The sequence below is a fragment of the Apteryx rowi genome, unplaced genomic scaffold, assembly GCF_003343035.1.
Source record: "Apteryx rowi isolate R43461 unplaced genomic scaffold, aptRow1 scaffold_167, whole genome shotgun sequence".
Lineage (NCBI taxonomy): Eukaryota > Metazoa > Chordata > Aves > Apterygiformes > Apterygidae > Apteryx > Apteryx rowi.
Genome location: NW_020447941.1, coordinates 687,399 through 702,063, shown reverse-complemented (window position 1 = coordinate 702,063; position 14,665 = coordinate 687,399). Strand labels below are relative to the sequence as shown.

Below are 14,665 nucleotides of genomic sequence, written 5' to 3'. Positions count from 1 at the left end.
CCATTCAAAAAATAAAAATAAAAACAGCTGCATCAACATTATCTTTAGACTTTCAAAATTTGATCTATAAACTGTCAAACTTATTTGTGGTATGGACAGTTTCTCAGTAATGGCATAAGTTGTTTAGTTTTTCTTTTGATTATAGCTGTTTACAGTGAGATATTAGAAAAATATTTTACTGTCAAATTGCTGGTAGAGATTTCTCTAGGATTAGGGACTTTACTATGAATTTTATAAAAAATAAATTGTGTTTTCTTTAAGAGAATTTCCATCTTCCTATTAAAAGATTAGGATCAATGTTAACTTTATATGCTTCTCTTGAATCGTATGCCTATGTCAAATTTGGATTCACTGGAAAAGCATACATTAACTATTATGGTAGAACTGTATGTTTTCGTGTTAATTGTTTTTGAAGGTCTTCAGTGTAAGAGTTTGAAGCCTTAAAAATGTTGAGTACAGCATAGCATGCCTATTGAAGGTGCTTTTTGTTGATTTTGGTCTTTCCTTTTCCATAGAATTTTGTCTTTTTATTTAAGTAGTTGCTAAGTCACTCCAACAGGCAGGGACCAGAAGAAGAATATCTTCTTTTCACTGTATTTTCCAGACAGCTGACACCAATTAAAATACATAGCTTGCACAGAGATACTGTTGCCCTCAAAACTGAGAGTGTCAAAGTTATCAGCTGACGCTGCGAGTTAGCTCTTGGCCCGTGCTGACTCAAGGGTGGATTTGAATTTCACCGCGTGCAGCGTGTGTCTCGGCGGGACGTGGCCGAACCCTTCTCCCTTCCCGCCTCGGAGGCGAGTCCTCCCCTGCCTGCACCGGTTTGCAGGGGTGCCCGTTTCGTGGTTCAGGTGCCTGTCGCAGTCGTCGGCTCCCGTTTTTCCCAGCTCATGTCTCTTACAGGAGTGACAAGGCAATCAGCTATCCTGAGGGAAGGGAAAGGAAATATGAAGTGTATAAATATGAGGTTGAATTTCATCTTGGATCAAGCACTAGACTGAAGTTGCATTTAGTGACTGGACCATTTTATTGTGTAAAAATAAATGCTAGTGTCCTGCATTCTGAATAAACCACACCAAAAATCTGGACTGTTTATGCACAGTATTTCGGTAATGTAATTAGGCACCCGTTTTCCTCCGTGTAGACGGTTGGTGTTGTGAACCAAGACAAAACCCCGGAGCTGGAGAGCAGCCTGCCTTATGCAGGCGAGCAAGAGAGGAACCATTCCAACAGCAGCACCTTGTCTGACCGAAGGCTCAGCAACTCCAGCCTCTGCAGCATCGAGGAGCAGCACCGAACCGTGTACGAGATGGTGCAGAGAATCCTCTTGTCCACTCGAGGCTACGTCAACTTTGTTAATGAAGTCTTCCGCCAGGTAGGTCGTGTGAAACCTGTGTATGTACAGTGGCTGTTATCCATGTCCTTTTTAAAGGAGAAGGTATGGTTGTGAGGAAGAACACTGTCAAGCCTGTTCAGGCAGATAATTCGTCAAACCCCATGGTAGTGACATCTGCGCTGTTTTGTTCTGGAGTCCTTCCTAGGTCTTTTTATTTTCCCAAACAGAGGTAAACAGCATTATGCATTTGTTTGTTTTAGTGTAAAGCTTCTTATACATATGTTGAGTTTGGTAATCGTTGTTAGTGAAATCAGAAGGATTTCAAGTATGTTTTATACGTTGTAATTTTAAACTGACCGGCAGTAACCATTAATAGTTTTGGTTAAAAATAAGATTATTCCACATTTACTTGGGACAGGATTCCAATATAAGATAAATTGCAAATGAAGAAAGTGATGGCAGCTGTGTGCTCGTTGTTCTCCAAGTAAAAATTCCAATTTCAGTTAAAATACCTAGACATTTTTATCAATAGTAAAGATTAAGATCTTCTGTCAAGAAGAATTTATTGACAGATGGGTAGTTTTAATGATGAAATTACAGCCACTTTACAGGAGCTGAAGTTTGTTGCTGGTACCAGATGGCAGCATGTCTTTCGTGAATGTGTCACTTTATTTTTTTTTTTTTCTTGCTTACTATGATGGTGTACTAGCAGATGTAATTTAAAAGTATGTAAAGAGATGTATTCGTTGGCTTGTAAATTTATTATTTGAATTAGTAAGATTCTTGTTCCTGGGATCAAAGTCAGTATTTATTGGAAAAAGTCAATATCTATTCGGACACTATCTGTTGCTTCTGCTAGCGCTGTTCGTTCATTTGACATCTTTGCAATTGGTTGGGAGAAATATATGTGGACATACTGGAGATTCCCAGCATTTTGTCTGGTCTGGTACCCAGACGGGAATCGTCGCTTCAGTACCGCGGCTGCTCTCTGACGGGGAGGAATCTTCTCCTGTAGCTTGAGAGCCGTTGTGTTACGCTGCCCTCTCCTGGTGCTCTTTCAGCGGGTGTAAAACTTCGCCATCTTCCAGGGAGCAAAGGCTAACGGGACGCAATACTCCCCTGCTGATTTATGATGATCAGTGTCCAGTAATTGAAACAAATAATGGTATTTTGGTCCTTTTTGTGTTTGTCAGCCTTGCAGGAATTTCCCTAGTCTCTCTGAATTCCTCGACTCTTTTTTTTTTCTCCTCACCCTACTTTGCAGCCTTCCTGAAGTGTTTCTTGTAGTGCCAGTTCATCCAGCTGGCAAGAGCTGCTGTTGCTCTAATATCCTAGCAGATGCCTTGACTTCTTCAGCTCCTGCATCCTTAATAACCTGACAGTGGTTCTGAAGACTTTTCAGAAATTTCACGTACAGCAATTGCCGTGTGGCATGTGTGCACTTGCTTTTGCCAGCCCTTCAGCCTCTGTAGACTCTTAGTTGAACACCACATTCAGCTGTTGAGTGTTGCCTTTCGTGCTGGCTAGAGGAAAGGAAATGTGCTGCCTGAAGGAAGGGTTCCCCTCGACCTGAGCAAAATACCCTTGCACTGTTTCTGCAGATAAGTTTGGTATAGGAAATTACACTGTATGAATACTCTGAGATGAAACGGTGTTGTGGTTTGCCGTGTTAATCATGGAGAGCAAGTGCTTCATAGCTGGAAGGATCTATTTTTTAATTGGAAAAATGTATTTCAGTCTTTCAGTGTTTTTTATAAAATAATGAGTACTGCTACCAGAATAGGTCACTCTGTTGCCAATATATGCTTTTCTTGTACCACGTGAAGTTCTCCAATATAGATTGCTCTGTGTTCACTGTAGTCCAAAGGTCTTCTAGCACTTGATGCTACTGTGTTACTACATAGTGAGATTGATTTTTAGCAGTCTGAGTTTTGCTGTAACCAAAAACTTCATATCAAAATAAGGGTTAATCTTTTTTCAAGAAAAAGAAGGTAGGCATCGCTCTCAGTTTAGTGAGCATATTGATTTTTTTTCCGTGACTTAAAAATATTGCAAGAGGCTAACGTGCATCATGATATGTTGTTTAGATACCAAAGACCTGCAGAGATGCAGGGAAGCAGACAGCGTATCTTCTGAAGGCTTTCAAAGAGGGCACCTTTACAGAACGATTCCCAAATACAGGCATTAAGGAGCATGTTGTAAATAATTTTTCTTTTTCTGTCGGTTTTCAAATGCGTAGTAGGAAAGGATTTAATGCTAGCCACTGCTATCCCCATCCCAGTTCATTGCCTTGTCTCTGCTTACACTTGCTGAAGTGGCATTTCACATCTCACACTGGTGATGTCGTCTGAAGTTGGCTGGTCCAGAAAGTGTAGCACAGCACACAGCTCTGGCCTCTACTGCTCGTGACGGTTTGAGAAGGAAAGAGAATCTGCATTAAGTTTTATAGAGCTGGCAATGAGCAAAAACATTTCGTTGCTTTTAGTTTGAACAAGGACAGCGTGGAAGTTATTTGGGATCGATAATTATGGAATTGTGGAATACCGCAGTGTATGCATAGGTTGTTGATTAACTGTGACTTGCTCTGGTATAGGTGTAGAAGTAAAAATCACATTTCCTTATTCTTTCTGGGCTGTATTATTTAATGGGGGGGGGTGTACACACACACACACGCGCACACACACACACACACGTCCTATGTATATTAATTTGAGTTAACTTTGAATTTAGGCTTTTTTGTTGCCTTCTTCTGATATATCTGCAACACGAAAAGTGGTTAAGGTATATCGAAAATGGATATTGCAAGAGAAACCTGTGTTCATGGAGGAGCCAGACAAAAAGGAAAATGGTCAGGATGATGTTACCAACTTGGAGGATTCATCAGTGCAAACGGATAGCAAACATGTATGGTATCAGTGCTACTATGTTATTCGGTTTGCATGCAGTATATTATTTATCTTTTAAACTAACTGTGAATGGGTAACAACTTAAAAATGTTTGGAAAAGCAAGGTTAACAAGTCGTCTTCTGTATTTAAGGTGCAGAAATGCAAAAAATACTTAGGGTTCAGCACCCCTTACTGAGAGCAAGGAAGGATTTCAAATTTATATTTTGAAAAAGATTGTCTCTTATTTATTCCCTATTTATGTAAATACAAAAGCAAGAACTTAGTATGTTCTGCAGTGTTAAACTTATGCTGTCTATTGTCTTAGTATGTGTGGGACCATTTTTTTTTGATAGTAGCATTCCAGAATTTGGAAATATTTACGAAATCATATATACTGGATCAAAACTTTGGATCCAGACACTTTAACTTTTGGAAGCTACAATGTAGATATGAAAAAGATGATGCCACGAAATTCATATCTTGTAAAGAACCGTCTGTAAATGTTGACTTTGACACTGACATGAAACTATTTGAAGGGAAGCTATATTGAGACAGAAGGTTGGGTTGTAAAACTATAGTGAAAATTAGTTTTGACTGGATTATTTTCATAGAGGATTTACAATTTTACCAGGCTTTCAAAATTCAAATATTAGAACAGTGAATGATTTTTTGTGAAATGTAATATATGATATTTTAAGATAGACAGCCCTTAAAATTTTTATGACTCTTTGAACTTCACGTATCATCTGTTTGTTCAGAGATGTATAAATAGTAGACATGAATTCCTTGCTGAAATGGACTTAAGACATGACAGTTCTCCCCCTGTTGCTTCGTAACTAACTGAACCGTGTTTTTGAAAGCTTGCCTCTGACCATTCAGGCCATAAGCGATCATCCAGCTGGGGAAGAACGTACTCCTTCACTAGTGCCGTGAACAGAGGATGTATATTAGAAGATGAAGACAAAAACGTTAAAGCTGGTGCTCAAGCTGCATTACAGGTGTGGTACATAGAAAACTGTAGTATAATCATATTTTATGGAACAAACGTAGCAATTTATTCTAGTGTTCTTGACAGCCCTAGTTAAGGTAAAATACTTGTTTTATTCTGAGCAGTTTTCATATACTTAGAGCTTCCTGAAATGTTAATTTAACTGTTGGGTACTTCTGGGAAACATACAACAAACTCCCAAAGACAGTGTGGATTTTTATACAGCTTAAGAAAATTATGTTAAATAAAATAGATCATCTTTCCTCTGGTATCTACTTCCATTCAAATTTAATGAGATACATTAATTCGAGTTTGAATCCTGTAATAGAATTTACAATCAGTAAGTGCTTGAAGCTGGCAGAAATGAGCTCTAAAATAATTAACAAAGCTATGAGTTTGTGTAACTATTAAAAAGTCTTCTTGGATGTTAACTGTGTGCTTAATTTTGTAGGTGATGCATATGCAAATGTATTAAAGTAGAAGCAATTGTCATAGGGCTTGGCTAGCTTTCTGAACAACAGCTTCCTTCTGTAAAACCGCATTTTGTCTTTAACTGGTTGTGCTCTAGACAAATGCGCACGTGTGCTCCGCTTTCTCTTTTGCACACTCTCATGCACGCTCTCCACTGCGCAAAGTGCAAGCTGTCATCCTACGTTGCTAAAGCAGACGCTCTTGCCTTATAGTAAACTACCCTACACCCCGCAGGTGAGCTCTCCTCCCACGTGCAGGTACCCACCCGTCTGGAGAGGCTGGAAGGAGAACGGAGCACCGATAGCCAGCCGCGGCTCTTGGATGTTATGCCGAACTCCAGACTAGAGTGATGTGGGAGCGTTCTGGGTTGGCTCCCCGCTGCGCTCTGCGTGTGTTGAGCTCCGCGTGTGGCAGCCCCCTCTGGCTTTTCAGTGAAAGATGCCCTATGTCAGGAACGGGAATCGAGCCAGCAGCCATTTGTGGTTCACCTTCAAGGAGCGCTGTATCTGTAGGAGACTTTAGGAGAGAACCTGCCCAGAAGCACTGACTATGAGTCTTAATTTTCTTAGAAAAAATGTTGAAACTTCAACTGAAAATGTATTTCAGGACAGTATTGTAAATAGTGATCTAAAGGAAGCACACTTTTATCTGTGAGGATTTATCTTGAGTTCAGTCCATTTAGTTGATTATCAGGTGTTTAAAAAAATCTAATTTTAACTTTTAATATTTATGCTTTGTTTTCTTGATGAGATTTTTACTTTTAAAGAAGAAAACTTACTGGATTTCCAAATTTGACTTAGTTTCTGTTGTGATCAATCTTAGGGCATGATTACTGTGCATTTGAAGCACTGTATAACCTCCTTTCCAGTTCAAAATGGAAAATTATTTTTCTTTTTCAGCCTTGAATTTGGAGCATTTAAATGTTCTGGCTTCCTTCACTTTTAGATTTTGATCGCTAACACAAAGTGCTGTGGCTAGTTACAAAAGCTAAGCTATAAACACTGTTAAAACAAGGGAAAAAAAAAGTATTCAGCTGAGGCTGAGAAAGCTGGGTTCTGGTTTGAGATGGTATCACATACAGTCCAACCGTGTAGTGCAATTCAACTGATGAAATTCCTGTTACTGTGAATCTGAAAATCACTCCAACACCTTGTATGCTGTGACTTTTGTCCATATGCAGGTTTTTGTTTGTCGCTTCTAGGGTTAGAAAGGTTGGCCATTTCTGATGCTCAAAATCTTGAAGCTGTCTGTGCAACCTTGTTTTGTGCTGTTTGTGCCTACACGCTACGACATAAACATTGATTTTTATGAGCGTATGCTGTTGTCTCCTGTGCGCCCCTGCTGCGCTGAGTGCCCAGAACGCCTTGCTGTAGAGAGAAGTTATGCTTGTTTGGTGAAAAGTTGGAGCGCTGGTCAGGAGCCAGGTAGAGGCTACAAGAAGAGAAACTTCTCTGGACAACCTGTTGCAGAGCTGCATCTCCCTTCTAATTAAAAACTTTCCTTACTGTCCAGCCTGAACCTCCCAAGCTGCAGTTTGTGGCCGTTGCCCCTTTTCTTGGAACCAGATAAAACAGAGAGTTTGACTCTCTAGTCTTTGCAACTGCCCTTGAAGTCGTTGTAGGGAGCTGTTAGATGCCCCTTAGCTTCCTTTTCACCAGCCTTGAGTCCAGACCCCTGAGCCTTCCTTCACGGAGCTTGTGCCTTAAGCCCTGACTTTCTTGGTATCTTCCCCTGGACCCTCTCCAGTTTCTCCTCATCCCTCTTGCACTTGGAGCCCAAAACTGGTTTCACTGTTCCAGTGAACAGAAGGGAATAACAACATCCCTTGAGCTGTTTCTGTCCTCCAGTGTTAGTGCTGGGGTCTACATCTAACCTTGTCCACCAGTTAGCTTCCCTTCTGCTTATCCCACAGATCTGGGCCTTGTGCCCCCACACTTGCTCCTCTTAATTCACAGGGCAGGACTTAGAGCAGGCTAGAGCAGGTCCATCATGGTCAGGCGTATTGTCGATGGTGCTTAGATTTTAATAGGTAATTTTGTGATTTTTATTACTGAGTGTATGCACATTGTTGGGGTTTTGAGATTTCTTTGGTTTTGTTTTGTTTTTTGAGGGCTCTTTTGTTCTTTAGATTTCTGTCAAATGTGGGTAGATTTTCACAGAAAGACAAGAATAAGGCACACCTAAATATAAACCCCAGGTCCTGACAAATTGAAAACTTAGGCTTTGAAATCTTGGCAAGATAGATTATTTCACAGAAAAGTTCATCAGAACTTTTAAATAGAGAACCTTCTCATAAAATGAATTTTGTTTAAATAATCCAAAATTATTAGTATTAAAAATTTTGTCTTTTCGTATTCAATTTCTACTTTACTCCATTGAGAACACTGTACTTGCCAGCACATAAAGAAACTTATATCATTGCTGATTATTTGGGGAAAATTAACAATGAAAGTTCTTATATTATTATGGTTATTACATTGTTTTTAGTGAAATAGCCCTTCCTTTTGGCAGGCATGGATAGAAGTTTTTATGTACAATGTTGTATAGTCTGTCGTGAGAGGATCCAAACAGCTGTTGATTTTTATGTCGGTTGATCTGAATCTCTCCTTATTCAGTCTGCGTAGCTACCTAAATAACTGAGCTGTAGCGGCTTTAATGAGATGTAAATCACTGTAGATTGAAAACTGTAAAGACGGAATCAATGGACACTTGTAACAGTTTGTTGCCCTCCAACATACATTAATGTGGGGAGCCCTTCTGTTATCATCAAAGCGGTTCATCTGTGCTTTAGAGGAGGTAACATCAAAATGCCAGAAGGCATCCCAGTGTTTTCTTTTCGATTACTGAACATGATATTCTGCTGGCTAATGTAAGTAGTAATTCTCAATTTTGATTGACGGGCTTGGTTAAAGGCCTTTATATACTCTGAGATTAGGGAAAGCAACTACAAGCAATTGAGAGTTTTCATAATACAAATTTTGAACTTCATTTGTAGCATTTCAAAAATGAGTATTAAACTATGTGCACATGTTTTGGAGTCAAATACCAGTTTTAATGCAGGAGGTGCATGTTTTCTACTTCAGGTGCTTGGAATTAATGGGAACTATGCATTTGCTTTTGCTGAACATAACTTACCAGAAACATTGGTGCTTGCTCAAGCATGTAGTGCCAGAAATAAGTAGCTGGAGGAATGATACTATTACCTGGCAGAATGGGAAATACCTAAAAGATTCAGATGTGTAATGCATGTCTCTGCTGTGTCTGTAACGCCTCCTTACTTTTCATTGGAAAGATGCAGAATGCAGGGAAGTTGAAGTGACAGATAAAACCTGAGGCTTTCCCTAAGGAAAGGGAAAGGTGTGGCTAGAGAGGGACAAGCGTTTTATTGTAAGATGTGACTTGTTTTTTTTGGTGACACTGTGTAAACTGAATTTAAATGCCTCTTTCAAAGGTATTCTTGACAAACTCTGCAAATGTTTTCTTATTGGAGCCATGCGTTGAAGTCCCTGCACTTCTGAAGGAGCAAGTTGATGCTTGCAAAGCAGTTTTGAGTATTTTTAGGCGCATGATAATGGAACTATCAATGAATAAAAAGACGTGGTAAGTTTAATGTATTTACAGCATTTAAGAAAAATATATCATGGGAGAATTACTGGGCAGGGAAAAGACTGATTTATTCTCTTACAGGTCAAGATCCAATATTCTTACCCAGTTGAAGGCATGAGATTTGTTTTGTATATATATTTAAATGAACTGCAGTTAACTCTAAAATTTCAGTTCTTGTTCAGGCTTTATTTTTTTGTTTGTTTGTCTATTTTTCAGTGGTCTACTCAAACTTTGAAGTGTGCATTGTCCCTAAACTAAAATTTAAATTGAACTAGAAGTTGTTTCTTTAGAACTACAGAAGTCTGGTCTAGGTTCATTTCTTTGCCTGTCTTTCACATCAGAAATATCACAAAACTAGTTTTTCAGTAATTTATCTGAACAACTAGGAAACAGAGAAGTTTGCAAATGTCCTCCAAAATTTGGTATAGACTGTCACAGCAAAATCATAACCCCTCCTTGGGTGTAATCCCTTCAGTTTTGGAAGTTAGGTGCGGTGGGCAGGGGAGAGTGAAAGAAGAGTTATTTGGCTTTATTTGATGTTTTGTTCCCCAGTTGTACTCCTTTTGTCTTCACAACCATCAGGCTTTTCATAGAAACATAAGAGGGTTAGTTTTGATGTAACTTACTTAATTTTGATTTCAAAGCTTTTTTTTTAAATCTTGACTTGAAATACATAATCTGTGGAACAAATAAGTGGAGGTTGTTGGGGTTTTCTAGTACTCTGCTTTGACGAAGGTGGTTGTGCGTTCGCCAGTCAGCGGCTTGATCAAAAACTATAGATTCCAATGCCAGTGACGGGTAGCAGGTAGTTCCTGCCACAGGGTTTGAATGCTCTGCTTCTCGGTTCTGTAAACCAGCCACACTTCAACTGCTGTAGCTGTAGTACTGTCTGAATGCTTTATTGATGCTTTTCTTTTTCAAAAAAATAACCAGTGGTATTTATATGCCAGTATAGAGAGAATGCTAATATTGCATGGTTAAGTACTAACAAAATAAAATTCCGAAGTTGCAAACGCTGTGTTACTATTAATAAAGCGTGGTTCTGATGTTTTGAATCTAAAATGCTCTGACAAGTATTTATATTTCTTACTGCAAATAACACCTAAAAACATCTGCTTTCTGGAAGCAAAATAGAACTTGGCTACTTACTGAAATATCAAATTTTAAATATTATAGTCCTCCTTACGTAATAAACACACTTTGGGTTTAGTTATTCTTAGTGACTTGTGCTTGAATTAATTCGTAGGACTGTAGATTCTGCCATGTCTTCATCTTGCTGCTATTTGGCTTTGAGGTTTCAGTGGTTGTTTTCATTCCCGACTTCGCCTTCTCAAAAATTAGCTTTTGTGTCTGCAAGCAACTAATGTTGTTTTGCAAATGATCTGTAAAGTCTGCTTAAGCATGATCACATTCTTGATGTGTAAGCTCATTGAAGAACTAAGAGTTTCTTTGGTACCTGAAAATTGCAAGTATAATTAATAAAATGTGAACAAAAAGTACATTTTTGTTTTGGAATCAGGGAACAGATGTTACAGATACTCCTCAGAATAACAGAGGCTGTGATGCAGAAGCCAAAGGAGAACCAAATAAAGGATACATTTGCTCAAAGCATGTCAGGATTGCTTTTCCGAGTGAGTATTATTTTTTTTTTGTGATGCTGGTTTTCCGTGATATAAAGTGATTTATTCTGAATTTTTGATTATCCATAGTTTTAGTTTAGTAGTGCAGAGTATTATGAAAGCTGTTTGTAAAACACGAAATACTACTTCTGTTTAGTAATGCAATTTTTGGTATGTCATTATTAATTATTTTTAAAATGTTACTGACAGAGGAAGACAGGTTCCAGGTGAAACAAGCAGTTGATCCAATCTATTCTTTAGCGCTGTATTTACAAATCATGGTAGAACAGGCAGCCACACGGTCTCTTTTTTAGATATCTTCAGATAGAGCTTATACTTTAGCTCTATAACGCTGTTTTCCTAGAAGTAAGCTCAGCTAGCAAGTCAAAATTCTGAGTCAGTTGAACGAGACAAAAGCATTTGTACCAAGCTACTTGGTAACAGAAGTCCTATTGTGTTTTTGAAAACTAACTTTTCTCCATTTACTTTACAAGAACCTAGGAAGATTAGTCTCTTAATATAGTTATTGAACTTAGAGTGAATGTCTCCATCTGTGTTAGTAATCTTCTTTCTTCAAAGCATGCATGGGGGGGGGGAAGTAAAATGAAGGGTACGTATAACGAAGAACTAAAGTAAGACAAGGCATATTTAAGACACCAAAGTTAATGACCCTCTGTAAAATCATGAGAATGAGGAAAGAGGCCCCAGATTGCATAGGTGAAACTGAATTTTCAATATTTTTTCTTCCTTTCTCTCAGAACAGTATTGCTATGTAGCATAATTAAATTTTTATTAATTAACTCTGCATTTTACTCCCCTTTGTTTCAGAACTGTGCATTTACTTTATCTGAGAAGCTAATATAGATTAGAATTGGCTACCTAAACTTGAGTTAGGGTGATTCAGTTAATGTTTATGTTATATATAATATATATGTTATTAATTGTAAACTATGATCAGAGTTTATCTCTGTGTTAGATACAGTATATCATGTAAATATTTCTGCGTATCAGTTGTTTCTGAATCTTCAAAGATGTCAATTCCTTTATCCAAATAGAAAAGCTAATTTCACTTGCAGAGTCTGCTTTATTACAGAGAAGTCTGAATTTCGTACATTTGTTACGTGTGCTTTCCTCTGGTCCTTGAGTGAAAGTCATGAAAACCTGTAGTGGGGCTTGTATATGGTTCAAGCGAGCGGCTGCTGCTCCGCTGGGGCTTGGAGCGTACGCTGCCAGTTTAGTTTCTTACCGGCTGAGAAGAATTGCTACCTTTCACCTCCCCTGAAGCTGGGACTGAAGCTTAATAGCCTTTCCATGCATCGTAATCTCAAAACCTTTTTCCCTTGGAAACAGGAAGTAATTGGGAAAGAAAAGGGGGCTTTTAGTAGTTGAACGCGATAAGCTCTACTCGGTGGTTGTTGCCTGTTCAAATCACAGGTTGGTGTATTGAATTTGTCTCCACAGGAACAGGTATATGCTGTCACTTGTTTCTTTGCCCGCAGACTCTCATCGTAGCCTGGATCAGAGCAAACCTGAGCGTTTACATTTCCCGCGAGCTCTGGGATGAGTTGCTTAGTGTCCTGTCCTCCCTCACCGACTGGGAGGAGCTGATAAACGAATGGGCCAATATCATGGATTCTCTAACGGCAGTGTTAGCCAGGACGGTGTACGGAGTTGAAATGACCAACTTGCCCTTGGATAAGCTGAGTGAGCAAAAAGAGAAAAAGCAGAGAGGAAAAGGTTAGTCTCTGTTTCAGTGCTTTTTATATCAAACAAGCTAAATGTTAAAAAAAAAAAAAAAATTGATTTCATTTAATCTAACATTAAATACCACCCAGTCTGTTATAAGAATCTGTTTAAGCAAAGGTGAAGCGCTTTGCATTTATATGTTCTCATTCTTCGTTGTGGAAGGAAAGGGAATAAGAGTCAATAGAAGATAACTATTCATCAGTTTTTAGTAGCAGCTCAAGACTAGTCTTTTCTGTGTAGTAAGACTGAAACACATCGTTTCCTGTGCTGTAATCTGGCATAGTCATCAATATAAAAAATTATTTCAAAGTACTTTTATTTATAGTATTTTAACTATATTTATGTGCCATCTTGTAATTGATATACCTAGTTGAAGTAGTGATTGTTTTTAATAGTTGTAAAAACTCATCTGTATAGACCAAAAGATTAATATTTTTCATTTCCATTTGCTTGTAAGTCTGTTCATACTGTAGAAAAACATGTGCCAAAGCACCCAATACTAGAGAATTTTGTTTTCTTTATATCAAAGGTGGAATTTTAGAGCCTCAAAAGACAGCTGTCGTGGGAAGATCTTTTTCGTTAAGCTGGAAAAGTCACCCTGAAGTTGTGGAGCCAATGAGATTCAGAAGTGCTACCACCTCCGGAGCACCAGGTGTTGAGAAAGCCAGAAATATGGTTCGTCAAAGAGCAACAGGTTAGACCCAAACATAAAATATTTATTCCCCCAAACTTCCCATAGCACTCAAGTTCTAAATCTGCCGTTGGTTTGTGAATGCTTCTGAAAACAGTGTAGCTTAATTAAATGTCTAAACAGAGACTTCACATACCTACGTCTGGATGTCTTGATCCCTATCAGTATGAATAAAGAATGAAAATGTTCTGGAAAAATACTAAGTGCATTCTTTTAAATGCATTACAAATTCATGGCAAGATAATCATGTGTGAGTTATATTTTTTGTAAAGAAATTGAAGTACATTCCTATATTTCATCAGTCCATAACTAAAGATTTTTTAACATCATTCAGATTATATATAGTTTCTGAACTTTCATACAGTTAGTTATCTACCATGAGCAAAAGGTAACCTGGGTAAACCAGGTACTTAATAAACATTTTCATCCTCTCTTATTCAGTTTATTTGCCTTTTTCATCCTCTCATGCAGTTTATTTGTCATGAGGTGTGTATATATAGCTCCTCAATTTCCTTTTTCTTTTCCTCTCCTCTTTAATTTTGGAAAGAAGAAAGCATAAGGGAAAACAGGAGAGAGGGGAAACGGGAGAGAGGAATGGTGAGGTATGTCTTGAGTCCCCAGGTGTTGAAAGGACACCAGATTTGTCGAGCATTCCAGCAGCCTGAATTGATCTATTCTCATTTCCCATGAGCGTGTGTCTGTGGTCCCAGTTCAATGGGCTGTGGAATAAAACCCTCAATAGAAAATCTTCCCTGCTTTTGAGTAGATGTTTTGCTGCACGACTTCCTTTCTCATTCGTAATGGAGCAGTAGTATTACTTACCAGGAAAATTTGAAGGTGATTCGTTATGTTTTTGTGGCTGTAGGCTTCAGAACTAAGCCACGGTCTTCAGCTTAGATCACGAAAAGTTCTGACAATCGAAACTGTGTCAGTTCATTCTTCCTGTCAGATCTATTTGCAGTTTGAGTTTGTATTTGTGCTCCAGCAGAGGTGTTGCTGGAGTGTTAAGATTCTAATTCCTTGTTTCTTCTGCTACAGCATTTCTCTTGCAGACCTGTCACCAGAGCAGTAGACAGAACCTGGAAATACTGATCAGCAAGGGCTTTTCTTGATTATGTACATTCAAATTAAAGGCACATCTTACTTTTAGTGAGAGAAGTTTATATGGTAGGGAACTAGTGGGTTGTCAGCTAGGAGGATGAACTTTGTGTGTAAAAGCCCTTGGTTTCATCTTTTGTTTCATGATCATGTGAGAATAGAAGTCTTCTGGCCTTCATGTGATTTGTGCCTGTCAATGGCTCCCAAATCAGTAGGTAGAA

The 14,665-nt window shown here is 38.5% G+C and overlaps 1 protein-coding gene across 2 annotated transcripts in view; it reads left to right on the top strand.

Annotated features, from left to right (window-relative positions):
- RALGAPA2 (Ral GTPase activating protein catalytic alpha subunit 2) overlaps positions 1-14,665 on the top strand; it is a 176,574-nt gene that overhangs the window by 41,637 nt on the left and 120,272 nt on the right. For both annotated transcript variants that reach the window (XM_026060222.1, XM_026060223.1), the window contains exons 10-16: positions 1,148-1,378; positions 4,070-4,243; positions 5,086-5,223; positions 9,136-9,284; positions 10,810-10,921; positions 12,409-12,646; positions 13,185-13,349. In XM_026060222.1, coding sequence (XP_025916007.1) covers positions 1,148-1,378; positions 4,070-4,243; positions 5,086-5,223; positions 9,136-9,284; positions 10,810-10,921; positions 12,409-12,646; positions 13,185-13,349 — 1,207 coding nt within the window. The remainder of the gene's footprint in view (positions 1-1,147; positions 1,379-4,069; positions 4,244-5,085; positions 5,224-9,135; positions 9,285-10,809; positions 10,922-12,408; positions 12,647-13,184; positions 13,350-14,665) is intronic.